We start from the raw sequence: 27,267 nt of genomic DNA on the forward strand, positions 1-27,267 counted from the left end.
ATAAAAAAATAAAAAAATTACCAAATTATAAGAAAAACCATAAAATAATTAGCTTGGTTTTCATTCTTCTCGCTCTTTCCGTTCCAAACCCTTCATTAAAAAAACTCGAGAATATCGCGTTAGGCTCTTCTACAGAAAATTATAATCACACCTCCCCGGACTAACACACCTTTCACTTTCATGGCGATTGTGTTTTGTCCACCGTTACCAACCAGAGCCCTCTCTTGATCAAACCCAAACCCTAATTCCACAAATAAAAACTCCGCTCTGCATTGTTTACTGCGATTCCGGCGCTTAATTTCTTCTGTTCCCTCCATTTTGAGCCGTTGTGCAATGGAGGAGTTCGAGCCAAACCATCTAAAAACCCCGATGGTCTCTACAAGCACAAGGTTCTCTGATTTTTATCTCTTACTCTGTATTCCTTCAATCTCCATCGTTGCTTATATGCTTTATCAATTTACGTTGCTTTCACACTGCATTTGTTTGGTTCCCGGCGAAAAAAAAAGGTAGAGAAACAGAAAGATAACACAGTAGTTTCGACCCAACCCAGCCCTCTGCCCTCATCATTATTTTTGCTGAACTTTCTTCATTCTTTACATTTTCCCTCTTTCCCAGTATGTATGTGAGACGCAGTACGGAAACATGGACAATAGTATATTCCTGATTCCTGAATACATGTATAGGCATACTATAGCTCATCCAATGGTTCTTTATCAAAAACAAAAAGTATTATTTTTATAGCTACCAAAGTTCGAATATTGCATAAAATATTGAATATACCTGCCTAAAGCAGGAATATGTCTTAAGCCTGGGAAAGTTTAAAAGTTAGGACCTCCTTCCAGTTAAGCTGTCTTACTGCATTAAATAAATAAAAAATACTCATATGTTGTTGATTTTCATATTCTATGCCTGATTACTCTCTGTTTTACCTTTAGTTTATAAAATGGTAAAACTAAGTATCACTGTATCCAACTAAGTATCATGTACGTATGCTAGAATTTATTACTTTTTGTATCTGATATCATTTACTTTAATTGGTTGACATATCAAAATGTCTAAAGCTTTGCCTTTGCATACTTGAACTTTTATCAAGTGTTAAAGCAGTTCACACCATGTTAGTTTATAAGATGGCTATACTAACACCTGTTTTCTCCAGACACAAATGTGCAGCATGTTTTCAGCAGTTTAAGAAAAAAGAGAACCTTGTTGAACACATGAAGAAATCCTATCACTCAGTGCATCAACCTAAATGCGGTGTTTGTCATAAACACTGCAAATCATTCGAATCTTTAAGGGAGCATATATCAGGTGTGATACTTTGAGGGCGTTTGGATGTGCGGTTTTAAATTGATCATTGTGATTCAAGAATCAGAATCCGAATTGAAATCACAGTCATTTGATTAAAGTGAGTGATAGTGGCCTTTGGTTCACCGAATTTGGAATTCAACTCCATTGCAATCCTGGTTTTTGCAATGAGTATGAAACTGAATTCCATTTGAATTTACAAAATCCTTTGATCAATTGATTTTATTCCATGGAATTCAATTCCTCGCATTTACTTCTTTTTCAAAATACTCAAATACCCTTTTAACCTTAAGTTCAATAGCAAATGTTTCTCACTCGTGAATTTTATTCCATTTTGTGCCAACCAAACTCGTGACATAATTCAATTCCTTCATATTCCATTTCCTTTGACAAATTCCTGTTTCCCCCAAAACATTTTTCGAACCAAACTCCCCCTTTTTAATCAGTTTTTTTTTTAATGTGCTTCTGTTATGTCCTACATAATTAAAATTATAATCGGTTGCAAAACACTATGAAACTGTCAAATGGCAATAATCACTTTATCATCGCATCTAAACACTCCTTTAACATAATCTATCCATTAAATTTTTCATTCTTATTTACATTTTTGTATGGATTATGTAGGTCCATTAGCCAAAGCTCACTGCTCAAGTATATTTGCACAAAATGGTTGCCACCTTTGTCTGAAAGTCTTTGAAAACCCTGTTTCTGTTGATGAGCACAAAGAGTTATGCCTCCAAACTGCCCCTCCCCCCCTCGTAAGTTGATGTGGAATAATCTTTTCGATGATGAGGGCATTAACGTCTTTTGCACACGCGAGAGATTGAGAGCAAGTCCATGTCCCATCTTTTTTGGTGAACGCATGCATGACTCATGAGTCTCAGTTTCAATCTGATACACTTGATGTACATTTATTTTATTGATGTGTTGCAGGGAACAATGAATATTTCATACACAGAATATGAAGCATTAGAAGATGAAAACTACTACATGAGTAAATATCCTGAAGCAGTTGCTATCAACTGCCAAATGGTTGGGTGTGGTATCGATGGATCAGTTGATCTATTAGCTCGAGTTTGCCTTGTTGATGAAGAAGAGAATATGATATTCCACACGTATGTGGAACCCCAACTATCTGTAACTGATTATAGGTACTTCTGTGCTGCATCTTGTTCATTTTTCTTTTAGAATTTTTAAACCCGTTTATGTGAAAATGGGTCAATTTGGGTTATATTTTCTTGATAACAGGTCAAATAACGGTTAAACTAAAATATTTCGCTAAAAATGGAACATGTCAAGTGGTTTAAAAGTTGGCCAATGCATACTCACATGTTTACACTTTACAGCTTTCTAAGTTTTCATTATTTCATTTTAATAGTTATCCTTGTAATTATATTTAACTTGTTAATTCTTTACAAATCGGTTTCGGTTTTAGTGAAACTGGTTCATAAAGTTGATGTTTACATGAATTGTGATATAGATATGAAGTAACGGGCATAACAGAAGAGCAGTTAAAAAGAGATGGTATGGCAGTTAAGGAAGTGAGAGAAAAGATTTCTCAAATTCTGTACAATGGAGAATCAATAGGAAAAGCGCGCTTGGATGGTGGAAAAGCTAAACTTCTTGTGGGCCATAACCTGGACCATGCCTTGGATTGCTTGTTAATGAACTATCCCGAGAAATTGTTAAGGTTTTCTATTTTCCATTTTTTTCTCTTATCAAGTTTTTCTAATATGAAACATGTATTCAGTTATAGCATTGCACTTCAGTTTTGGTTTTTTTTTTTTTTTTTTTGAAAAATCTACCTAATCATAGCAATGAAGATTGCTTTGAATATGAATGGCATTCCTATAATTGGGTAGATTTGTCCAAAGTACAAAATGTTGTAATTAGAAGAAATGAAAGCGAATTAATGGAAGTAGCAACTCGCCAATTCCTTGCTTTTTATAAAATCTAATTATTTCGGCTTTTGATGGTCAAAAAATCTGAATCAGATTTGCCAACACTACAAAACTGATTTTATTTATTTATTTTTGCTTAGTGGCTAGTAGCAGATGCCCTCAACTTTTGTAGTTAATAGGTTTTTTTTTATTAATTTAGTAGGAGTATAAAATAATACCCCCCTCCCACTCCCAAAAAAAAAAAAAAAAAAAAAAAAAAACTTGTATCGCATCTATAAATATCTGTTGTATTGAATATTGGTTTTGGTAAACTATATGGTTATACATTGAGCATGTTTTTGTTCAAATGCTGTTTTTCTGTGTGTAGGGATACAGCAACATATCGTCCATTACTTAAAACTAATTTCATGAGCCACTCTCTCAAGTACCTCACCAAGACATATCTAGGGTAAGTTGCTTTTTTTTTTTTTTTTTTTTTTTTTGCCTTTTATGAATTATCTTAGCACGAATCATGAGTTTTAGCATACTTAATTTTGTTTTATCTGATCCACTTCTACTCATGTCACCCAAATATGGGAAAATTTATATTGATCATGAGCTCTTTTATAGAAAATGGTTTCTAGATTACAAAATGTTCCATCAAATTAGAAAACCATAAAAAATGCCATTAAAAAAAAACTATAAAAATAGGAAAGTTGGTAGCAAATAATGAAATCTGAGCAAGTGACCAACAAATAGTTGTGATTTAGTTTTCTAAAATGGGAAGGAAATAAATTCGCCCAAACTCAGCCGTCATTATAATATTCAATGTGAGTGGTTTCTAGATTGCAAAATATTCCATCAACAAAACTTTACCTATTTGAGTTGTTGGAGATAAAAGAATAAGATATATGCTATTGAAGCTCATTTTTCATTCTTTCTTTCTGTGTGGAAGTACCATACATTGTCTGTACTGTACTGCTTTTTTTTTTTTTTTTAATGATTTTGTAAAATTAACCAAAGTTACTACTATCCTCGTCACTTTGAAGTTTGAACCTATGTGATTCTTTTCTAACACAACACAAATTTGTGTTTTCAGGTACGATATCAGGTTAGGGAGTCACGACACTTTTCAGGATTGTGTGTCTGTAATGAGGCTGTACAAGCGTATGCGCTCTCAAGAACATCAAGACGAAGAGACTGCAAAACAAAGCCACCTTAATTTTGATGCTCGAAAATCAAAGGATCATGATCTTCACAACATGTCACCGGATGAACTCTTTCGGATTTCAACGTCAAATTATCAATGTTGGTGTTTGGACTCTCAACCACGTACCGCTGAGTTTTATGGTGTTTGAAGAAACACTAACATATATATATATATATATATATATATATATATATATATATATATATATATATATATATATATATATATATATATCATAAAAGGAAAATGGTTTTGTTTGATCAGGTGTTGTTAAATATCAAAAGACGAAAAGAAAATCACTGAAATAAAATTAAACGACTAAATATTTGTATTGATTCTGAAAACTTCAAAAGACGAAAAGAAAATCAGACATAGAGTGCAAGTATCTCTGCCCAAGCTCAAATAGCCGACCGACTTCATAACAATAGAAAAATCAGAATGATCCCCTTGATCTCCAAATTCAACTAAAGCCTTGTTTGTTTGTCTCTTAATTTTCCAATTAAGAGGTAGTCTCTTAATTTTTAAGATCTAGACCGTTTGATAGCTTCTGAACTTATACCTCTTAATTTGTTAGTCACCTCTTAATTTTTCAGATTTGGGGATATGTCTGAATTAAAGAAAAGAACAAGCGCTCCTCTTTTGCACTGATACTTCATCTTTTCCTTCTTCTCTTTCTTTCACAAATGTCGACGCCTCATTCTTACTGCATCTCCGATTGCGTAATGACAACCCTCTGATATCCCCTCCGCCACCAGCTGACCGCTGCCTCTTCCCGTGCTGTCATCACCATCGATCGAGGCTTGTCGGAAATCCCCAAAGGCGAGCGGCAATGCTTCTGCGATTTCGAAAATTCTAGCAACACCGATCTCATCTTCGACTGCTTGATTACTGTCGGATGATTTGATTTCTCCAGCTCTCATTTTATCTTCCTTACTTGGATATGATAAGCAACCAAACTCGACACACTTTCCTCTGCCATCTCTGTATGATTTTTCATTTCCCCTCGTTTTTATTTGCATCTCTTATTATAGAGTATATAATCCAATGTTCCATTCAATCAATTTTGGAAATACACAGTCAATTTCCTAAGAAAAGTAATGGCTTTTTATTTGCATCTCATTAAAGCTTTTAAGCACACCAACTATTTGTGAAAAGTCCTATGAGTTTTTTTAATAAAATCACAAAGTTGTGATCCATATAAACATACATTTCAGATTGGAAAATCTTGTGAGGTTTTTTATTTGCATCTCATTGGAAATACACAGTCAGATATATCTTTTAGAGAATGGTTTTTTAATCAAATCACAAAGTTGTGTTTGATGGGTATTAATGTTTAGATTGTATATTCTACAATCATACTCTTGGTTGCAGTTTGATGGGTATTATGTTTCTAAATTGAAGATAAAAAAATATTGAATGACATGCTGCAAAAATATGAATAAAGGCATAATGATCTTTTCCTTGTTATTATCAAGTGGGGCTAGGTTATTCTAGATTGCATGAAACATCGAGACTTTGGATGGCCGAAAGAAAGGAGTTGGTTGATGGTTTAAAGGTTGGGCAAGAAAATTTTTAAGGGGTATTTTTGTTGGATTAGTGTCTAAGCCCGTAACTATATTTGGTAAGTACTTGACCCGGTTGTGCATGGTCCTTTTGAGTTGTCTTCACCAAAGCAACTTGACTGGAGAAATAATAGAGAAAAAGGTTATTATGATTTATTAATATATTATAGGAATAATATATTAAAGGAGAAATCATATTTGTTTAATTAATATTGGTTAATAATTAATTTAGATTTAATTCTATGATCAAATGTAATTAATTAAACTAGAGTGGCTGAATTGTAATTATTTGATAGTCGCAAATTAGGGCATTGGTTGCCCCAAGGAAGGGGTGGACGAATTCAAGGTGATAAGGCCTTAGAATTCGTCCATAATAAGGATTCAAGGATTATCTTATGGGCTGCTTGGTGGGTAAGTAATCAGATAATGATAAGGACTGAAACCTTAATCTCTACCCTATATAAAGACCCATTGGCTAAGGGAAATCGGCCACTTGATCCCTAGAAGACCTAGAGCCGATTTTTGCCTCTTCCTCTCTCTCTCTCTCTCTCTCTCTCTTGCCTCTCCATTTGCTTGTGGTGTTTGTGAGCCATTAGACGTACTACACTTGTGGTACTTGTTTTCCAAGACAAAGAGATTAAAGATTTGTGTTGTTATTACAATATAACAACAAGAGGTATGTAATCCCTTCTACTACATAGATTTCGAAATACCTAGGTGCATGCTAGGGTTCTTCTTGTGTTCATAAAGTTGTGTATCTAATAGAGAAAACATAAATCCAAATATAGGGTTGCATGCACATATAGAATTGTTTGTATAAAACCCATCAATTTTGGTCTTCTTTTTTGGAATTTTACAAAAAAAATGCTTTTTTTAATGTGATCCATGTAAACATACATTTCAGTTTGTTTTCATAGCCTATTGTAACCTTGTTTTTGTAAAGGTGAAGACATGAAATAGCAATGTACTTTTATATATTTCTTTATTATAGTATCATACTTTCACCTCTTCCTATTAGATCATAATATTTTATATGGTGTTTATATATATATATTTTTATAATTATTTAAGGAGTTTGGTTTGGTTATTTTACAAATAGAAACATTGAATTCAACGAAAAATACGATGGAAGGGTAGACTGGTCATTTTTATAATTCAACACAACAATTTACAGGTTCCAACCAAACAACATGTTAAAAATCCAGATCTTAAAAATTCAGACAATTTTAGAAATTCAGACCTCTTAAAAATTCAGATCTTAAAAATTCAGATCCTGCCAAACAGCCCCTAAATGATATTCCCTATCCTATCCCTTTTCATGCATAATGACCCAATTAATCTTAGCCTTACACCTGTCATTCTAGGTGCTTACTCCTCTTGTACATTTTCCAAACTTTAGGGACGTTGGGCTCGTTTGTTTGGGGACTCATCGGGATTTCGACCAATTTCCTTATCAATACCGACCGCTGAAGGAACATGCTTGTCCTCAAGCCTGAATTTAGGGAATTGTTGTTGGATACTTAGGATAAGCTGTCTTCCAAGGTGACATCCTCAATGGAGCTGTGTAGCCCCTAAATTAATCATTAAGGACAAGTATAAACCAGATTGAATTGAATAAAACAAAATAAATCATTTGTATAGCCTTTCGTAAAAAGGATAACGACAAAACAATATGTTAAATTACTAAATTATGATATTTTTCAAATTTTTTTCACAATGACAATATGTCAGATCCTCGATGTCTTCTTGTAATATGAAAATTAAACCTAAACGGAGAAAACAAAGAAAGATAAAAAAACAAATAAGTAAATTACTATATATATATAGGGTTGAGATCGGTTGAGAACTCATAATTTCCCGAGAACTAAACGTGAAGCGTTGGATCAAAAGTAATTTATTAAGAACATGATCGTCATCTTACAATCTCATATAATGTTTAATTTTTTTTGTGTTATTTAACATATTAATATAAATGTCTAAAAATTTACATCATAAATCAAGTTTTCATATTTTTTTAAATAATATTTTTCGTTTTTTTTAATGCATATTTTTTAATTTTTTTATAGAAAACATGACTTTTTGAAAAAAAATATATATTTTTTTTAAAGAAAAACTGCAATTTAAAAAAAACTACATTTTTTTTTCAAAAAAAACTACATTCTTTTTCAAAAAAAACTGCAATTTTTTTTAAACAAAACAACATTCTTTTCAAAAAAAACTACAACTTTTTTTAAAAAACTATATTTTTTATAAAAAAAAAACTACAATTTTTTTTAAAGAAAGGTACATTTTTTTTCAGAAAAAATTGTATATAAAAAAAGCTGCAATTTTTTTTTTTTTTAAATTGCATTTTTTTAATAGCAAATTTAGGTGCATATGTGCATATTTTTTCAAATGCACATATGTACATTTCTTGTACTACAATATTCGTAAGTAAATCACAATAAATATTTTATTCAATACAAAATAAAAAATAAAAAATGCTACAAATTTCAAAGCGTTTTCATGTCTTCGTGTCAATATTTCTGTATTTTCTTCAATTTATCATTTTTCTCCTCTTTAATATTCACCACAATTTATTCCAAATCTACAAGAAAATTAAAAAAAAAAAATTATTGATGCGAAAACAATCACAAAAATACAACACTACAGAGTGCCGTCCAACAGGGTATAAAATGCACTCACAAACCTGGATTTCAAATATTAGAACGAACAATATTTAGCCGACACAACCTAAACAAGAATCGAAGATTTCGTTAATAGTAGCGTAACGATAAAAAGATAGACAAAAACGAACGTCGGATGAAGAAGTTATGAATTTTTAACGGACCAATCTTGTTCCGGCCTGTTAAAAATTTAAAATTTAAAATAAAGTCAAAGTTAGCTGACGGAGCTAAATGAAAGTTGTAGAGTACGTTCCCGCCTACACGTGGATGTAAAGAACGTCGAAAACGGAGCTCGTATGCGAAAGTTATGAATTTTTGAAGTCGGAGTGTGAAATTGCGAATCTGCATGGGGGTGATGACGTGGCCTCATCTCGGTCGTTGCTTGCTGATCACGGACTGACCTTCGGATATTGACACGTCGCAGCTCGGACGCCCAATGCTCGTATCGGACGCCCCGCGTCGGAGAAGGTTACGCCCAACGGTCTTTGGTTGTGCGGTTCCGGAGCATGCCACGATGGCCCAACAGCGAAGCAACGCGTGTCGACCTTATCCGAAGCTACGCCCGACGTAGCTCTTCCAAACGCCTAGCGTTCCGAGGACCTCCGACCTAAAAATAGATGCGAGCTTTCTCGGATTTTTCACACCATTCTCTCTTCTCTCTCTCACTACTTTCTCTCTCTACCATTCCTACCCCCCCCCCCCCCCCCAAGCCTAGGTGAACCCCTAGCACCCGAAGGAAGCCTCAAGGCTCTCGGAGTCCCGAGAAAAAGGGTTTTTCGGTTTAGAAACACTGCTCCGAGCGAAGTCCGGTTTTCTATAAAACTCGCTGTAAGTGAGCTATGCCTATACTATTTTTAATAAAGCTTCTAATTAATTATAGTAACGTTATTAGGAACTTATAATAAGTACTTGAGCTATTATTATGGGTTCTATAAGTATTTTTTAACGCTTATATAATAGTAATAATAGTTAAACTATTAATTAGTCTCGGTGAATGATAGACTAACCCTAGTGGTAATGATACTATGTTTTGACGAAGAAAATTGTTTCAAGAGTAACGAAGCGTTGTCTAAGTTTGGAATCACCACCTTGACAGGTAAGTACATTGTTATTTTCATCTTACACATAGATATGAAGTATTATATATAAATTAAATGCTATGTGTGCATATTATCTGAATACTTGTTGTCTATGCTGTATGAATGATTTTATACATGTTTTAAATGATTTAAAATGTATAAGTATTTTATATCTACAAAAATGTTGGGGGTAAAACATGGGTAGATGTATTAAGACGATGTGTGATAAAATGATGAGAAGCCTCGATGTTGTTGTTGTTGATTCTGTCATCTAGCGGAGTATGGATGACGACCACAAACTCTTCTAGACAGTCCAGTGGAACGCTAGCAGGCTCGGAACCTGTAGGTGTTTGTGAACGATGTGTTCACCGGTGTACTCCACCCCCACATATAGGTAGATGTATTAAGACGATGTGTGATAAAATGATGAGTGACCTCAATGTTGTTGTTTTTGTTGTTGATTTTGTCATCTAGCGGAGTATGGATGACGACCACATACTCTTCTAGACAGTCCAGTGGAACGCTAGCAGGCTCGCAACCTGTAGGTGTTTGTGAATGATGTGTTCACCGGTGTACTCCATCCCCCACATGGTTACCTTAAGGACATTTATTGCTAAGGAATCCCCTTAACATTAGTGTCCATCCCGATGTTGACCTTAGTCTAGGTCCCTTATGATAGGTCTTTTAGGGACGTAATGTGAGGATAACGGGAACGGGTAATCGGGTTATTGTTGGTTGATAAAATTAATAAACTTATTTATTGTGGGTTGAAAACTCTATGTGCTCATCAGACTCCCAAGCCTGACCCACTCAGTTTCATGTATTACAGGTAGTGACGCTCGAGCATAGATGAGATGTTTTGGATGAGGAATTACAGATATAGGCCTGTAGATATGAAATAATGTAGTAAGACTTATATTGTACTGTTTATGTTTTTGATCTGTATCGAACATGACATCCCAAGTCTTTTTAATGAAATACATTTCTACGGAAATGTTTTGATAAATGTTTATCATATTTTATTTTAGAAACAAATTCTGCAACACTTTTATGAAAAATATTACTCTAATTTTTAAACAAGCATAAACAAAATCGATATTTTCTGATCGTGAAGATGGGGATGTCACATGCTCTGACTTTAAAATCAAAAACACAAAAGAAAGTAAGGGTAAGATAAGTAAAGTAAAAAATTAGGGGTCGGACAGGTCGTAGTTATACACTTATACCCAAAGGGAATTGTGCCTTAGTTTTCATTGCAAATGGAAGAATAAGACCTTATGGATAGAGGAGAAAATAAAACTGTAACTGTACCTTAGTTCAAATCGTTAGTAGGAGCTAATAGAGAAAACATGATGTATTTATAGAAGCTGAACTCAACAGATCGAAAACACATGAGGTAAAGTCGACGGTAACGGTGAGAAAGAATGATGGAGAGTCGGATACATTGACGGATCAACATGCCGTCATTGACCACCAGTAGCAGTGGTAAAGTCGCTGGTAATGATCAGAGAAGGAAGATTCGACGTCATCTGCTTTTCTCCAACGTGTTTGATGGTAATCGGTATTCGACGACAACAATAAGCGGTGGTGGAAAGCTTTTTGGGAGAATGAAGCCGACAACAGGTGTACATGTGTAGATGTAACTAAGGGGAGAAAAGACAGTGGTGGATTTACCCAAGTAGAACAGTGAAAACAATGTAAAAAATGTGATTGGACAGATGGAAAATGGAGTTGGTGCAAATTAAAAAAATAATAATTAAAAAATGGTAAAAAAATAGAAAATTGGTCCAAGGGTTAATTTACTGTTCGTTCGTGTAAGAGAACAACAAATATATATATATATATATATATATATATATATATATATATATATATATATATATATATATATATATATATATATATATATATATGGAGAGGATCAAATGAGAACACCTAAAAGGTTGAGAACGCGAAAACAATTCTGGACCAATCATTTTATAAGGGTATATTAGTAACCTTATATAAATATTAATTAATGATTTCCTAAAATCTAGGGATAAGGATTTTAATTACCTAAAAAAATTAATATTTTCTTTTAGTTAATGAGATATATAAATATTTTTTTTATGATTTTTCCCAAAAATAATTTATGACCGTTTCAAAAAAATTACCTAAAAAAAAAATAATATTTCTTTTTATTTTAAATCTGAAAAGAAAATCTTAAAAAAATTATTATTTTCTACTATTTCACGTTTTTGTTTTTCAAAAAAAAAATGAATAGAAATCCAATCCCAAAAAATTCAATGCATTTTTCATCAATTGAAAATAAAAATAGTGTAAAAATTATCATTTCTTCATAAAATGAATACCTCTAATCATAAATAAATACACTCATTCACATGAATACACTACTATTTATAAATAAATACAATCATTCACACATGAATACATTGCAATTCACAAATGAATACACTGTTATTTATAAATTAATACACATTCTATCATATACTGAGTAAATATAATCATAAATAAATACACTCATTCACATTTAATACTACTATTAATAAATGAATACAATCATTCACACATAACTACAATGTCATTCATAAATGAATACACGTGCTATTTAAAAATAAATACAACCATTCATGCACCCCCCTTCATGATCCGTTTTTTATTGTCTATCGACTAGAGCAACATCAAGAGTGAATTGGTACTGTTGAGTTCATCGTAGCCCAAGGTGGATTGAAGGCTTCCTTCCCGTTACTCCCTTTACTGCGCTGCCAAATCAAACAAGAAGAAAAAAAAAGAAGGAACCCTTACCTGTTGAATAAAATACATTTCTATTCCTTCCAAGTTGTTGAAGATGTTCATTCATCCTTTGTCATTACAATCATTTAGGTCATCCGTATTTACTCGACCCATCTAAAAGAAATCAAAGAAATTTTTTGTATTATTGTCAACAAAGTGCTTAACTCATTAACCACATACACTTTTAATCAAAAATTAATAAAGAACGATTATAATCATCGACAAGAAATAAATTTATATTAAAAAACAAACAGAAATACAAATATGCACAGATGAATAAATCACATTCCAAACGCCTCTTATTGACTAAAGAAGTAAGCCTCCTTAACGATTAAACTAAAAAAACATTGCATTCTTCATCTTCTTCCTATTCATTTCAAGCAACAAAACAACACCAAAATCTATTGATTAAGCTCATCCATTTCTATTAAAAAGCAAACCCAAAAACCCACATCAAACTCCACAAATTTCAGTCAAAATAGAAGATAAAAAAGGGAATCAAACAAACACCCACAAGAACAAAAAAAAAAAAAATGAGGAGCCCTTACCTGTTGTTGAATCGGTGCAACCCTTCTCGATCACCAAACAACCAAATGTTGAAGCTTTGTCATCGGAAACCAATTGCAACACGAGCAGGGAGAATTCCCATCGATTTCCCGTAGATTCCTTCACTTCTTGAATGCATTTCACTTGTATGTAAAGAAACAGTAGGAACACAAACTATTTTTGACCACCAGGTCCGTAATCGGCTCCTTTCCTTGCCCTAATACCACCGTATCGCCACCCTTGCTACATTATCCTCCTTCTTGATCTCTCTTTCAGTCACACCCATTCTTTCCCGCATCTTCTAATTCTGTCTAATAACCCACTACATCTAATTTCTCTCAGGATCTGTCATGCTCACCCCCACGATTGGCACACACTGAATATGCGTGTGTGTGTGTCTCGTTGATTCCGATCGACCAAACCCACTATAGCCTGATCATGTTTAATTTGACTAATTTCTGCTCTTTCTGTTGCTTCCATCCTTCTCTATTTCTTTAATCGAACCGAGAATCGGTGGTCTTTTTTTCCCCTCCTCTTCGCGATCAATCTGCCACCACCGAACCCTCCTTCTTTCCCTCTGTTGTTCTTCATTCGCTGCCAAGAATAACCACCAGGAAGGTCTAATTTAGACTGATCCATTGAGACTGATGTACAGATGAGGGAAGCTTACCGTAGGTATAGAGAGAAAGATGAAGTCGAAAATGGGGGAGTGAATGATGAAGTCGTAGGTTTATACAGAGAGAGATTGAGAGATTTTAGGAGTTGTTTAAAATAAGGGAATGATTAATTACCATGATACCCTTTTCTTATTTTTTAATTCAAATTAATTGAATTTAAACATTTTAATAATAACAAAATTTCTATTTAATTATAGCCTTAGATCTAAGATAATAGATGGATGAGATCTGTTCTCGCGTTCTCAACCTTTTAGGCGTTCTCATTTGATCCTACTCCTATATATATATATATATATATATATATATATATATATATATATATATATATATATATATATATATATATAGGTTCATGTGAGACGGTCTAATTTTGTGAGACCGTGAGACACATTTTTTAAAATTTTTTTTTTAGTTAATACAAGTTCCGAAAATAATATTTAAAAAAAGAATTTTTAGATTTTTCCATTTATTTTGCATTTTAAAATTATTTTTTAGAATATATCAGTGTAATATTCTATTAGAATATTTCATGTATTTAAAAAAAATGGATTTTATTTTTATTTTTTTAGTTAATTCAAGTTCTGAAAATAATATTTAAAAAAAGAATTTTTAGATTTTTCCATTTATTCTGCATTTTAAAATTATTTTTTAGAATATATCAGTGTAATATTCTATTTAAAATATTTCACTTATTTAAAAAAAAAAACGAAATTTTTTTTATTGTTTTTTATTTTTTTTAGTTAATTCAAGTTCCGAAAATAATATTTAAAAAAAGAATTTTTGGATTTTTTTCATTTATTTTGCTTTTTAAAATTATTTTTAGATTTTTGGTTTCACGACACAAAATTAAAATGGTCTCAAATGAACCTGAACCTATATATATATATATATATATATATATATATATATATATATATATATATATATATATATATATATATATATATATATATATATATATATATATCTTTACTATCTTATAAAAAAAATCTATAATAATAATATTTTTTTAAGACGTCCAAATGATGATGCTGATAGTACAACTAGCCATTAATAAAATAATATTAAATTTTAACCACATTTTGAATTCAAATATTTATCATCAAATCTCCTTATATTTCTCAGCAATTTGATATGGTTCCCTCAAATCCCGGATTCATTCAAATTTTGAACTCTTTTCGATATCTTTAAATTTAGCATGTTAATTTAAATATCCCTCCAATCGCAGATACCTCTTTGTTCCCTTGTCTGCTATAAAGCCCACCGTCTAGGAATAAAAAATGACTTCATCTCCCAAATAACACCATAGTTTGATTATTTTGTCTTCGACATGTACTTTCTTTTGTAACATAACATTTTTGTAGAGGAAACATATCACCGAAAAAATTTACACACCCCGCCGCTTTGCGCGGGTACACTGCTAGTATATATATATATGACCAAAATCCAACAAATAAAAGCTTTTGAATCAAATTCTTAACGACCAAATACAAAATCTTTTGAACCAAATTACGAAATTTGCAATTTTATCTTGAAAATAATATGCAATTCATATGAACAAGAAAAAATGGTACACGTAACCGCAGTCGTAAGTAATTAAATACCATCCTCTCCTATAATTACCTCGATATGTTTGCCCGTCCGCCACCGTCACCGGCTCAAGGTGGACATCACCCAATCACCCGTTTTCTTCTTGCCCTCGTCAATGTAAGCGGTCACATTCCTGAGACATTCCTCGTTCAGTCGACTCTGTGTAATAATCGGAGAAAATCCCCCTTAGGTTTTTTGAAAAGCGAAAAAAACCCTAGGGTTAGTTCTTAGTAGTCTATGGCGGTGATAGTACCGGCGAGCACGAGTTTGTGGGATGGAGTGTTGGAAATGACAAAATCTGCTCAAAGTAAGGGCGCTGACCCTTTGATGTGGGCGGTTGAGCTCTCTTCTTCGCTCTTGTCTGCAGGAGTATCCATGCCTTCAACTAAGGTCGCTGAATTACTCGTTTCTCACATCTGTTGGTCCAATAACGTTCCAATTGCTTGGAAGTTTCTCGAGAAAGCCCTCTCCATTAGAATCGTTCCGCCAATGCTCGTTCTCGCGCTTCTTTCCAACAGGTTTCATTCATGCCGATCGATTCGGTCAATTTTCCTACTCTGAGATTATAATATCGTCTTAGTTACATAACATTTAGAGCATAATTGTACATGTTTTTATTTATTCCTGGAGGATTAGCATAGTGGAAAAATCAGTCTGCTTGAGATTTAATTTAAATTCTTTTACAACTACGAATAAACTCTTTAGCGCTACTTAGAACATGTTACTGATGTTTTGGCTGCTTATGATGTGCATATTGAAAGTGATTTTTTAATGTTGGTTATATTGAATAGTACATTGAAACAAGTGTAAACTAAACTCCTAAAAGTATGTAAGTAAAATTTCTCTATCATTTTTGTTGCACTTATTGTGAATTGGATTATTTGACCTCTAAATAATAAGATGTCATAAGCAAAAATTGGCCCCCCCAAACACTACAAACTGGTTATTGTGGCTTGAGGCTGCAATAATCAGATAATCACTTTCAAAATGCACATCCAAACATTCACACAAAGTATGCCTTTCCATCAAGCTTGGTGTTGAACAGCTAGGTGCACCTTGTGGTAGGATGTTCTTGTAGAATTTATTTTTTGTCAGATTATATTATTGTTTGAATTAAGTGGTTATTGGTTATCATAGAGTAATCCCAAGCCGAAGAAGCCACCCTGCTGCCTACAGGCTTTATTTGGAGCTCCTTAAAAGGCACATTTTTCCATTAGCTTCGGAAATTAATGGTTCAAACTATCACAAGTAAGTTTCTTTTCCTCTTTTGGTTTATAAGAATCTCTGCTTTTAGAGGACGGATGCTCTTTCTTGTCATTTAATATGGTTATGATCCATTGTAGTGCCCTTGTATCTCTTTGTAGCTGAATTTGGAGGTAGTTATCATTTGGATATCTATGTCTCTTGAAATTATACTTATTAGCATGTTTTAAATAGGAAAAAGAATGACATTGATAACATGAAATTGCAGGATCATGGAATCTATAAATGATGCTCTTCACCTCTACCAGAAATTTGGTCTGGAGTCAAGTGAACCTGGGATTATCTTGGTTGAATTTATATTTTCAGTAGTGTGGCAGTTACTTGATGCGTCACTGGATGATGAAAACTTGCTGGAACTTGTACCTGATAAGAAGTCTATATGGCCTATCAAATCACTCGAGATGGAAATCGATGATTTTGGAGAAAAGAAAACTGATTCTCACTCTCACCAGGGACTCTACAAAATGAACACCACAATGGCCATTGAGATTATCGTACAACTTTTCCGTAATAAAGCAACTTCCAGAATTTTGAACCTGGCACGCCAGAATATGTTAGAAACAAGACCTAAAATCTGTTGCTGTATTTTTTTTTATATTTTAATTTCTAATCATACTTTTTTTTTTTTTGCTAATTCATACTTTTAGGTCTGCACATTGGATGTCTTTCATTCATCATTTGAGGCTGCTTGTAGCAAACTCAACAGCTGTGAGAAATTTAAAAGATATAACTCCCGAGGCTCTTTTGCAGTTAACATCTGATAGCCCTGTACAACTGTCCAGGGAATGCAAAGGCAAAACAATATCTCTGCAACAGTTTCATGCAATAGCTGCTTGTGGATCACTTATATCATCTGCAGGCCAAAGTCATGGGGCTAGCCGTTCAGCTATTTGGCTTCCAATTGATTTGTTCCTTGAAGACACTATGGATGGTTATGTAGTGGCTGCCACCAGTGCATCTGAAACTCTCACTGGTACAGTTATTTATTTATTTATTTATTTTGTGGAGGTGTTGAGTTATAAGTTTCACATCAAGAAACATCATTTTTAAGGCCATTTGATTGAATGGATTTGTGTTGTAGATCTGCTGAAAGCTCATCAGGCAATTACCCAAGCCTCCTGGCAGGACACTTTCCTTGGCTTATGGATTGCAGCTTTGCGACTTGTTCAAAGGGTAAAATCCTGTAACACTTTCCACATTAGTAGTTCATAAACCTTTTACTTGTATATATAGTTTACAAAAAAATTCAGGGGCGGGTCTACCCTTATATGAACTGTTGCATGTATTTATTTCCCAGTCTAATTTGGCCTATAGTGTATTCTTTATATAGTCCAATTTAAATGCCGCATGGCAGTATGTGGTGTTGCTGTAAAGCTCATTGATTTACATGTATACCCTCAATCAGAATATTATAAAAAATATGAACCATGGCATGTATGACCCAGTCAAATTTAGCCTGGCGTGTATTTTTCATACGCATTTTATACCCTGTTGTACGGCATTCTGCAGTGTTGTAGTGATTTGATTTACATGTATACCCTTCATTCTGTTTGATTTTTTTTTTTAAAGGAAGGGGAAGCTGTTGAGGGTCCAGTACCTCGCCTTGATACATGTTTATGCCTGCTATTATGTACGACAACTCTTGCAGTTGTTAATATTATTGAAGAAGAGGAGAATGCTTTGCTTCAAGAAGATGATGATAAACATGCACATCAAGGGAGCGAAACACAAATTCTTGGAAATTGTCGCAAGAGCCTTGTTTCTAGTCTACAACAGTTGGGTGATTTGGAAGGCTTACTGACCCCACCACCATCCGTGACTTCCATAGCAAATCAAGCAGCTGCAAAAGCTATTATGTTTTTCTCGGGTATACCGGTTGGAAGTGGTTACCTTGATGGTGTGAGCTTCAATGACATTCCAGTCAATTGTGGTGTGTAAAATATTTTCCATCTTTTTTACTCAAGGTATCTGCCTCAGTAAAGCTTATTGTTAGAATCTACTTTCTTGTTTGCAGCTGGAAATTTGAGACATCTGATTGTTGAGGCATGCATTGCAAGGAATCTTTTGGACACATCAGCATATTTGTGGCCTGGCTATGTGAAGGGACACAGCAACCAAATACCTCGTGCTGTTTCTGGCCAGATGCCTGGCTGGTCTTCATTGATGAAAGGGTCTCCTTTGACTACTCAAATGATGCATACTCTGGTATCAGTTCCAGCTTCAAGGTATGCTAGTCCTTGTGGTTTTCAAAGTCTTGATTTTATGTTTTAAATTCCATGCCCACCAACAAACAACGATGTTTTAATTTTCATATTTTAAACCCTGGTTTGGGAACTGAATTTGAGATCTTGGATTTTAATGGAAGCTTAGCAGAGATCGAGAAAATATACGGAATTGCAATCAACGGTTCAGATGAGGAGAAGATTTCTGCTGCAACTGTCCTATGTGGAGCATCCCTGACCCGCGGTTGGAATATACAGGTGATTCTTACTCAAATTCATGTATATTTTTGGTTTATTTCACTCTTACAAGTCTAAAGTCTTCATGGGTGACATTTACAGGAACATATTGGGTCTTTCATCATTAAGCTATTGGCACCTCCAGTTCCTGTGGATTATTCTGGGAGCGAGAGCCATTTGATAGTTTATGCTCCCATGCTAAATGTTCTTCTTGTTGGGATATCATCTATTGATTGCGTTCAGATTATTTCTTTACATGGCTTGGTAAGTAAACTTTGGTTTGTGCTTCTTGATTCTGATGTATCATTAAGCAGGTAATGGCAACATGCTTTACTCTTTTTACCAAGATAGGCAATGTTTACATTCATTTTTACCAATAATATAGCATCCTTGAATAGTGTAAACATTAATTTATTTTTTACCCATAATAATTTATTTCTTCAATGATAGCATCAACATGTAACCAGTAAAATACATTGACCATATTGGCAAAGTAATGTACACATGTTGCTATTATGGGTAATATATATATATATATATATATATATATATATATATATAAATTGCTAAAATGGGTACAAAATAAACTGCATTGCCCATAACGATAACGAGAGTAAAGTGTGTTGTTATTCCCTGTAAGCTGATGTTGATATTTTATATTTCCAGGCCCCACATCTTGCTGGTGTGTTGATGCCCATATGTGAGGTTTTTGGATCATGTTCGCCTACAGTTTCTTGGACACTTCCAACCGGGGAACATTTATGTCCCCTTGCTGTATTTTCAAACGCATTCACTCTTCTTCTAAAGCTATGGAGGTTTCATCAACCACCTCTTGAACATGTGATGGGGGATGTAACCCCTGTAGGATCCCAGCTAACACCAGAGTTCCTCTTGCTGGCACGCAATTCCCAGTTAGCATCATGTGTCAATTCACTTGATCCAAAAAACAGAAGGGGGATTTTTGGGAGGAGTAATCTGTCATCTTTAGAGCCGATATTTTTGGATTCTTTTCCAAAACTGGCGTTTTGGTACAAACAGCATCAAGCGTGTATTGCTTCAACTCTCTCGGATCTTAAACCTGGAACTTCTGTGTACCAAATTTTTGATGCCCTTTTGAATATGATGTTTAGAAAAATGAATAGAGGTGGTCAGTGTACTTCAACATCTGGGAGCAGTAGTTCATCTGGATCCATACCGGAGGATTGCACTCTTCGTCTTAAGCTTCCTGCTTGGGATATTCTGGAAGCTGTTCCTTTTGTGCTTGATGCTGCTTTGACAGCCTGTGCTCATGGAAGATTGTCTCCCCGTGAACTCACTACAGGTTAGTGTTTCTAACTTATCCTATCCAAGTCTTGTAAAGCCTTCAAGTTGCATTTCTTTTATTGTTTAAGATCTGCCATGTTGAATTACTCATGATAAATTAGTTGCTTGGCATATAATACTTATTGTTATACATACTATATCCTCCCACATGATAATGCTGTATGAGTTATTAGACTTGGGTGTTGTTTCTTTTTGATGTAATGGATGGGGGGGACAAATTTTATTCAGTAAGCTATATATAGCCATATAGGTGTTTCGTTTGACGTAATGTAGAAAAAATGACTTAATAGAGAAAGTGAAGAAAAGGAGGTTTTCCCCATTAATAGAGGGTACAATCAGAAGAATAGAAGGAAAAAATTTATGACAAGTTTGTAAAAGGATAGGGATGAAATGGGAAAAGCCTCATTTTCCTGACTTCCTCTATTAAGTCGTTTTTTTCCGGTTTAAGTAAAAAAAACACTCATATGTAGCTTATCATATTAAGTCTTGTTATTAAGTCCATTAAGTAAAAAAGAAACAACCCCTTAGTTTCTTTAGGACACTTAAAATATGATATACCCACAAGAAGAGTGAATAGCACAATTTTTTAAGTATAAATGTTCTTCTACATGACTCAACACATCCTGTGAGTTTCTTTTAAAAATGACGGCAAGCGAGTTAGAAATACGAGTTTAATATGTGTGGAATGTTTGTTTTACCAGGACAGGAAAAGAAGTGATTGCTTCTGCAAGTTTGTTACTTGTAGAAAAGTGTCGATAAAAATTGGTTACATCAATTCTAGTCAACATGTTATTTTTTTTATACAAGAAAAAGTTTAGCATTCTTTTTCTTTTTGAAGCATTGCTGTTTCTTGTTAAAATTTCTGGAATGAAATTAGCAACTTGTGTTTGTATCAATCATCATTCCTAATATATGTTTCAGGGCTGAAAGATCTTGCTGACTTCCTTCCTGCATCCATGGCAACTATAGTAAGTTACCTTTCAGCAGAAACAACACGGGGTCTATGGAAGCCTGCAGCCATGAATGGGACTGATTGGCCAAGTCCTGCCACAAGTTTAGCCATGGTCGAGAAAAACATGAACAAAATATTGTCCGCCACTGGTGTCGACGTTCCAAGTCTTTCTGCAGGTCTTTTTCAGTTTGTATGTATGGCCCTTTCTGGTGACATTTTCAGTTTTTGTTTTTTCAAATCTGTGTTTCTTGCGTTGCAGGGGGGACTACTCCAACACTTCCTTTACCTATGGCTGCCCTAGTGAGCCTGACAATAACCTATAAAGTGGATAAAGTCTCTGAACCTGTCCTAAACCTAGCTGCCCCAGCCTTAAACACCCTCGGGGCAAGCTGCCCGTGGCCTTGCATGGCCATCATCTCTGCTCTTTGGGTTTCAAAGGCCAAACGTTGGACTGATTATCTGGTTTTCTCCGCATCCCGGACTGTATTCCATCACAGCAGTGACGCCGTTGTCCAGCTTCTGAGAGTTTGCTTCTCATCAGCCATCGGCCTACCCATCTCCTGTGGTGGTGTCGCCTCCGCCGGTGGTGCCGGTAGTCTTCTCGGCCATGGCTTCGGGTCCCACTGTTCTGGCGGGATTTCTGCAGTGGCCCCCGGAATCCTCTACTTGCGAGTCCACCGTAGCGTGCGAGACATCATGTTTATGACGGAAGAAATCGTGTCTTTATTAATGCATACAGTCAGAGATATCGTATCATTGGAAGTACCGATTGAAAAACTGAGAAAACCCAAAAACGGGATGGTGATGAGATACGGAGAGGTTTCATTATATTCAGCCATGACCCGTATCAAGCTAGCGGCCTCCCTCGGGGCCTCCCTTGTCTGGATCACGGGCCGGTTAAATTTGGTACAATCTTTAATCAAAGAAACGTTACCTTCGTGGTTCATATCCGGCCACAAATCTGACCCGAGTAAAGGTGACTCAGGCGGGATGACCGGAATGCTGATGGGGTATGCGTTAGCATACTTTGCGGTGCTTTCGGGGGCGTTTGCGTGGGGCGTCGACTCCACATGTTCTGCATCTAAAAAACGGGCAGTTATTCTTGGGGGGCATTTGGAATTTATGGCGAGTGCACTTGATGGGAAGATATCACTTGGGTGTAATAAAGCAACATGGAGGGCGTATGTGTCGGGTTTTGTGAGCTTGATGGTGTTGTGTGCACCCAAGTGGGTAGGTGAGGTGGATGTGGAAGTTTTGAAGAGGCTAAGTAAGGGGTTGAGGAAGTGGGATGAGGATGAGCTTGCTTTGGCATTGCTTGGTATTTCTGGAGTGCATGCAATGGGTGCAGCTGCTGAAATGATAGTCAAATCTTCAGTTTAATCAGGAGGTAGGAAGGACTGGGCTAGTTTGTTTCTTTGTGTACATATAAAACAAACGCCCTTACGCTAAAAGGTCCATTGGTGGTAACTATATAGTCTTAGACTGAGCACAGCACAGCACAACACTGCACACAGGAAAGGAAATATTTACCCAGATGTTTGTGTACTGGTCATGACGTTAAGTTTGTTACATGTCCTTTCTGTTCTTTATTGGTAAAACAAGTATCATTCATGTCAATGAAACCGTTTTGTTAGTTAAATTGTGTATTAGAAACAGAGTTAACTTTATTATATGTTTTATACAACTCTAGTCTAGTGTTAGGGCTCATACACCACGATGAAACATTGGCCGATCAAGTACACCAAACATACACTCAAAACTGTGTAGAGCTTTACCGCCTCACCTCAAAGAGCAACAGCAACAGAATCAGTAGTGTGAATTTTGTCTGATCAAAATCTCATCTATATTAAGATACCCTGTGAAACACTGCTCTTTAGTTGGTTAATCATGTGAGAAATTTTGACTAGGAACAAGAGAGGAGTCAGCCACTAAGTTAGGTTGATGGGTATGAGTTGGATTAACTTGAAATATGGTCCTAAATCTTGTATTCCAGTTAAAGCCGCTTGAAACTGATGTATATCCAATTTTCACATTCCCATAGCTTTATATACATACAAACCGCCCAAGTCCCAACCATTTTATTTGTTCCATATTTAAACCAAAACAAAGTTTACTAAATGCCAAGACAAGCAACAATTGTGTTTGTGTGTGAATGAACTTTTTTGTGCCTCATGGATGGCATCATTATTCGCAAATATTACTTTACATATGATACTGCTATTATAAGAGTGTAATCCTTTTGTTAACATTTATAATAAACAAATCTCAACAATAACAAACAAGAATCTACCGTTAATCGTCTATCCTCCTCCTGGCTTCAAGCAACACACAACTGTGAGACGCCATTTCATATGCAGGTGCTCCAGGCATCATCTCAGGAATGGAATCACCTGTTACAGAAAAGAACCCCGGAAACGGAAGACTTGTGTCGACCAAACGAACCCATGCCATGTCAGCAGGAGGTAGCGGCACAGTAGTAGTCACCGCCTCATCTCCGCCATTGAAGGCGGCAAACATGTCACCATCCAACATGTTTTCATCATCTCTGTTTATTTCTTTCTCAACCTTCAAACTAACCGCTAAAAACTTGCTAGTTGGATCTTCCCAATTTGGTGGGGACAAATTGGTCCCATACCAGTCGATATTTTCAACCTTTAAAAACTCCCGCCTCTGAAGAAGATCACTACGCCTGATTTTTAACGCACTCAAGAATGAAATGAATTCTGTTGTTTGGATCGCGAAACCGGTTTGTAACGCATTCCAATTGAACGGTTTCCGATCACCTCGGTTGACCGAACCCCCTGACGATTGACCGCATTCATCTCCCATATTCAAAACAGGAACACCCAGAGAAATATATAAAATAAATAAATAATTACGGATCTGTTTCAGTCTAGTTTCAAGAACACTTTTCCTTTTTGTAGCACCTTCTTCCCCACAGTTCCAGCTTAACTCACTCGCGTTACTAAAACTCACCGAGTCAACAAGAGTCAACCCGTGGTTCCTTGACACGAAATTGAAACAAAAGGCGGGCCCACGACCATTTAAGAAGATATCACCACTCCCACATATCCGTGTCGCGAGATTACTAACAAGAGTCTCGCCTCTCAGATAATTTCTGGTATCCCTGAAAAATTCCGCGTTCATTTCCGCCCATCTTTTCCAATGTGGAAACTGGATTTCTTTTGTGGATTTTTGAATTGGGTCGAAAGAATCTGCTATAAGTTTGGTGTTGGAAAGTATAGGATCAAAAGATATTGCTTCAATTAAAGGTGGACGAGAGAGAATTTCACCATTAAATCCACGTAACATTGAAGAAGCATTGATGAAACAAAACCCATCGATATGATACTCAATCACCCAATTTCTAAGACTGTCTAATATCAGCTGTTGAACAACAGGATGCGCACAATTCAGTTCGTTTTTAGTTGAAAGATAATAGGAAGGTCTATCAATCTTGGTCAACGATGCGGTTTGACTAGTATGGGTGAGGACAACTTCCATTAAGACCTCGATTCCATTTGCGTGTAATCTCTTTACCATCTCCTTCATTGACTGAATGGTCAACGGATTCTGTGGTGAAAAGAAATGAGATGGGAAATATGGTCCAACTTGTTTATCGAATGGAACTATTGGCTCTAATAAGATCGCATTAACACCAAGATTCTTGAAGTGATCTAACTTTTCACTAACACCCAAAAACGTCCCTCCAACTTCGTTTGTCAAGTTGCTAGATGGATCTTTTGTGAAATCCGTTACATTTAACCGATAAACCATTAGTTTCTCCATGGGTAAACAAGGGCGAATCTCATCACTCCAATCAAAAGTAGGTTGCTTACAAATTTCACCAAGAAACTTCTCTCCTATGACTTTAGCATATGGATCTAATAGGACTTGATGCTCATAAGACTTGTCTTGACCACTGTTTCTGATTCGATACCCGTATGACACGAAGTTCATGTCAATGTCCATTGATGCATGCCAGATGTCACCCGATCGATTCACATAAGGATCTAGATCAATTTCTAAAGCGGGGTTTTCTTTAGATTTATTGTCAAATAAACATAGGATTACACTTTCGGCATTTCTTGAGAAAAGGGCAAAGTTGATGCTGCCATCAGCTGAATATGAAAGGCCAAGTGGAGCAGGAGATCCTGATCTTATACCTACTGGGAAACAGAAATTTGTCCTTCTATGGCTTCTGATCTCGATCTTTTCACCACCAAAACGAGACTTTAATAAGAATGAAACATAGAAGGGAGCTAAACTTGCATCAAATTCCAATTCAGTGGAAAGCTTGTTTAAGGATTTATTCACAAAAGGGGTTTCAAAGATTCCAGAATCACTCGACTCCAGAGGGATTAGTGATGATGAATCAGATCTAAATATGCCCCAACTCATGATCACATCATCATCATTGTCATGCAAAGAGGAAACTTCAAGATTCGCCCTATACTTGTTGTTTTTTAACCCGCTAATAACCTTCACATGGCCGCCCTTTTCTGTTCTAAACAAATAAGTGGATAATTTGTTGGCAGGTTGAATAACAGGAAAAGTTGAAGCAGCCAATACATTTATTCTACGAGTGTGGCAAGAATCTTTTATCATGTTCTTAGCAACTTCTCCAAAAACTAGGTTTTGTTCCACATTGATTCTCCCTGGTGTTTGTGCCACTCTTCTACCATATTTGCAACTATCAGCAATAATCAACTTGGAGACTTTGATAGTTCCACAGGTTAGGCAAGAAGGTTGAGTTGCAGAGGAAAATGAAATCATGGCTGTTGATATGTCTGAATGAAGTACAACCCACGAGTGCAGACAAAAAACTTGCAGAAACCAAATTATTCTACTTAAGTATTGATCTCCCTCTGCTTAAAGTGAGAAGAATCAGCACCCTGAACAACAATTTTAATAAAAAATGTAGGAAAATTACATTCTAATCCTGATTACAGATGGTACTTGATCAAGACAGATACTTTCATCCAGTCCACCAGTGAAATATAGAAATAACAACATTAAATGTTCAATGATGTTGATAAATAAGTAAATAACATAGCGTACTCCTTCCATTTCATAATTTGAGTCCACTTTCCATATTGTGCAGACATTAAAACGTGATCTCACACAATCTGATATTGGACAAAGAAGTCACTTTTAGCAAAATGGACAATCTTATCATGTAACAAAAGGATTAGCGCATGGAAATATAGAATGTTTTCAAATGAAAACTTTAAACAGATCATTAATATACAACATCAGTTACGAAAACCTAGGATAATCAATATCAGAACTGTCGATCAATACTAAAACCTTCTAGCATAAGCTATAGATTGTCAAATATGACAATGAAGAGTTGAAGTGACTCAGACGCATTCATAATAGATGCTAAGAAATTCAAGGAGACAAAAGAGAATTTAAAGTAGAAGATACTGAAAAACTCACAGCATTGAGATTGATGAGTAGCGGGAAAGCAGCATTTTAACAGAATCTCCGCCAAGATGATGATGAACTATGGTAATTCGATTCAAATGCGTATGAATTTTGGGATTTAGTGAAGAGTGAGAGTGTGCGAATTTCAAAATTATATCTCCGGTTATGAGGGCCGCAGATTTGTGACGTCCGTCTTAACAGGTGGTGTTTGGATGTGAGCCCTCGAACTCGAAGGAATTTTTTTTTATTTTTTTTTTTCACAATAAAATCAAATAATTATTTGAACAGATTACAGAAATGGTCCCTATGTTATATAAAAATTTGTACTTTGAATCCAACTTTTTAGAACTTGGGCACGGAGAGTCCTTTAGGTTTCAATTTTTTGCATGGTTGGCCACTTTAGATGCCGCTGACCACAAAGAGGTTGAGAGAAAGAGGAAGTCGGCCAAAGGGAGAAGTGAAGAACATCCCATATACTTATTTTTTTCGTGGATATTGAAAAGAAGGGTAGTTGGTTTAACCATTTTGGTCT

At 35.2% G+C, this 27,267-nt stretch overlaps 3 protein-coding genes across 7 annotated transcripts; 2 read left to right on the forward strand and 1 right to left on the reverse strand.

Annotated features, from left to right (window-relative positions):
- The first annotated feature begins 94 nt into the window (after positions 1–94).
- LOC145018833 (Exonuclease family protein) lies at positions 95–4,565 on the forward strand. Its single transcript, XM_078976697.1, has 7 exons — positions 95–389; positions 1,157–1,308; positions 1,930–2,063; positions 2,239–2,456; positions 2,786–2,995; positions 3,574–3,654; positions 4,285–4,565. Exons 1-7 carry the CDS (start codon positions 334–336, stop codon positions 4,541–4,543), a joined length of 1,110 nt encoding a protein of 369 aa, XP_078832823.1. The 5' UTR covers positions 95–333; the 3' UTR covers positions 4,544–4,565.
- Positions 4,566–15,320: 10,755 nt separating this feature from the next.
- LOC145014560 (mediator of RNA polymerase II transcription subunit 33A-like) lies at positions 15,321–22,944 on the forward strand. 2 transcript variants are annotated; one of them, XM_078972950.1, is made up of 12 exons: positions 15,321–15,826; positions 16,446–16,556; positions 16,780–17,124; positions 17,219–17,544; positions 17,653–17,744; positions 18,141–18,501; positions 18,586–18,796; positions 18,937–19,051; positions 19,133–19,294; positions 19,697–20,351; positions 21,275–21,481; positions 21,565–22,944. In XM_078972950.1, the coding sequence occupies exons 1-12, from the start codon at positions 15,546–15,548 to the stop codon at positions 22,683–22,685; spliced, it is 3,987 nt and encodes a 1,328-aa protein (XP_078829076.1). In that variant the 5' UTR covers positions 15,321–15,545; the 3' UTR covers positions 22,686–22,944. The 2 variants fall into 2 exon arrangements, with proteins under 2 accessions (XP_078829076.1, XP_078829077.1); XM_078972951.1 differs by lacking the exons at positions 15,321–15,826; positions 16,446–16,556 and adding an exon at positions 16,592–16,684.
- A 453-nt stretch (positions 22,945–23,397) lies between these two features.
- On the reverse strand, positions 23,398–26,982 carry DBE1 (debranching enzyme 1). Of its 4 annotated transcripts, none has more exons than XM_078972952.1 (2): positions 26,748–26,959; positions 23,398–26,173 (listed from the first exon to the last, which is right to left on the reverse strand). In XM_078972952.1, exon 2 carries the CDS (start codon positions 26,079–26,081, stop codon positions 23,598–23,600), a length of 2,484 nt encoding a protein of 827 aa, XP_078829078.1. In that variant the 5' UTR covers positions 26,082–26,173; positions 26,748–26,959; the 3' UTR covers positions 23,398–23,597. The 4 variants fall into 4 exon arrangements, 3 of the variants coding, with proteins under 3 accessions (XP_078829078.1, XP_078829080.1, XP_078829079.1); XM_078972954.1 differs by having other exon boundaries at positions 23,398–26,176; XM_078972953.1 differs by having other exon boundaries at positions 23,398–26,200.
- Positions 26,983–27,267: the final 285 nt, after the last annotated feature.

Source organism: Lactuca saligna, chromosome 9 (assembly GCF_052625555.1).
Source record: "Lactuca saligna cultivar CGN05327 chromosome 9, ASM5262555v1, whole genome shotgun sequence".
In the NCBI taxonomy this organism is placed as follows: Eukaryota; Viridiplantae; Streptophyta; class Magnoliopsida; order Asterales; family Asteraceae; genus Lactuca; species Lactuca saligna.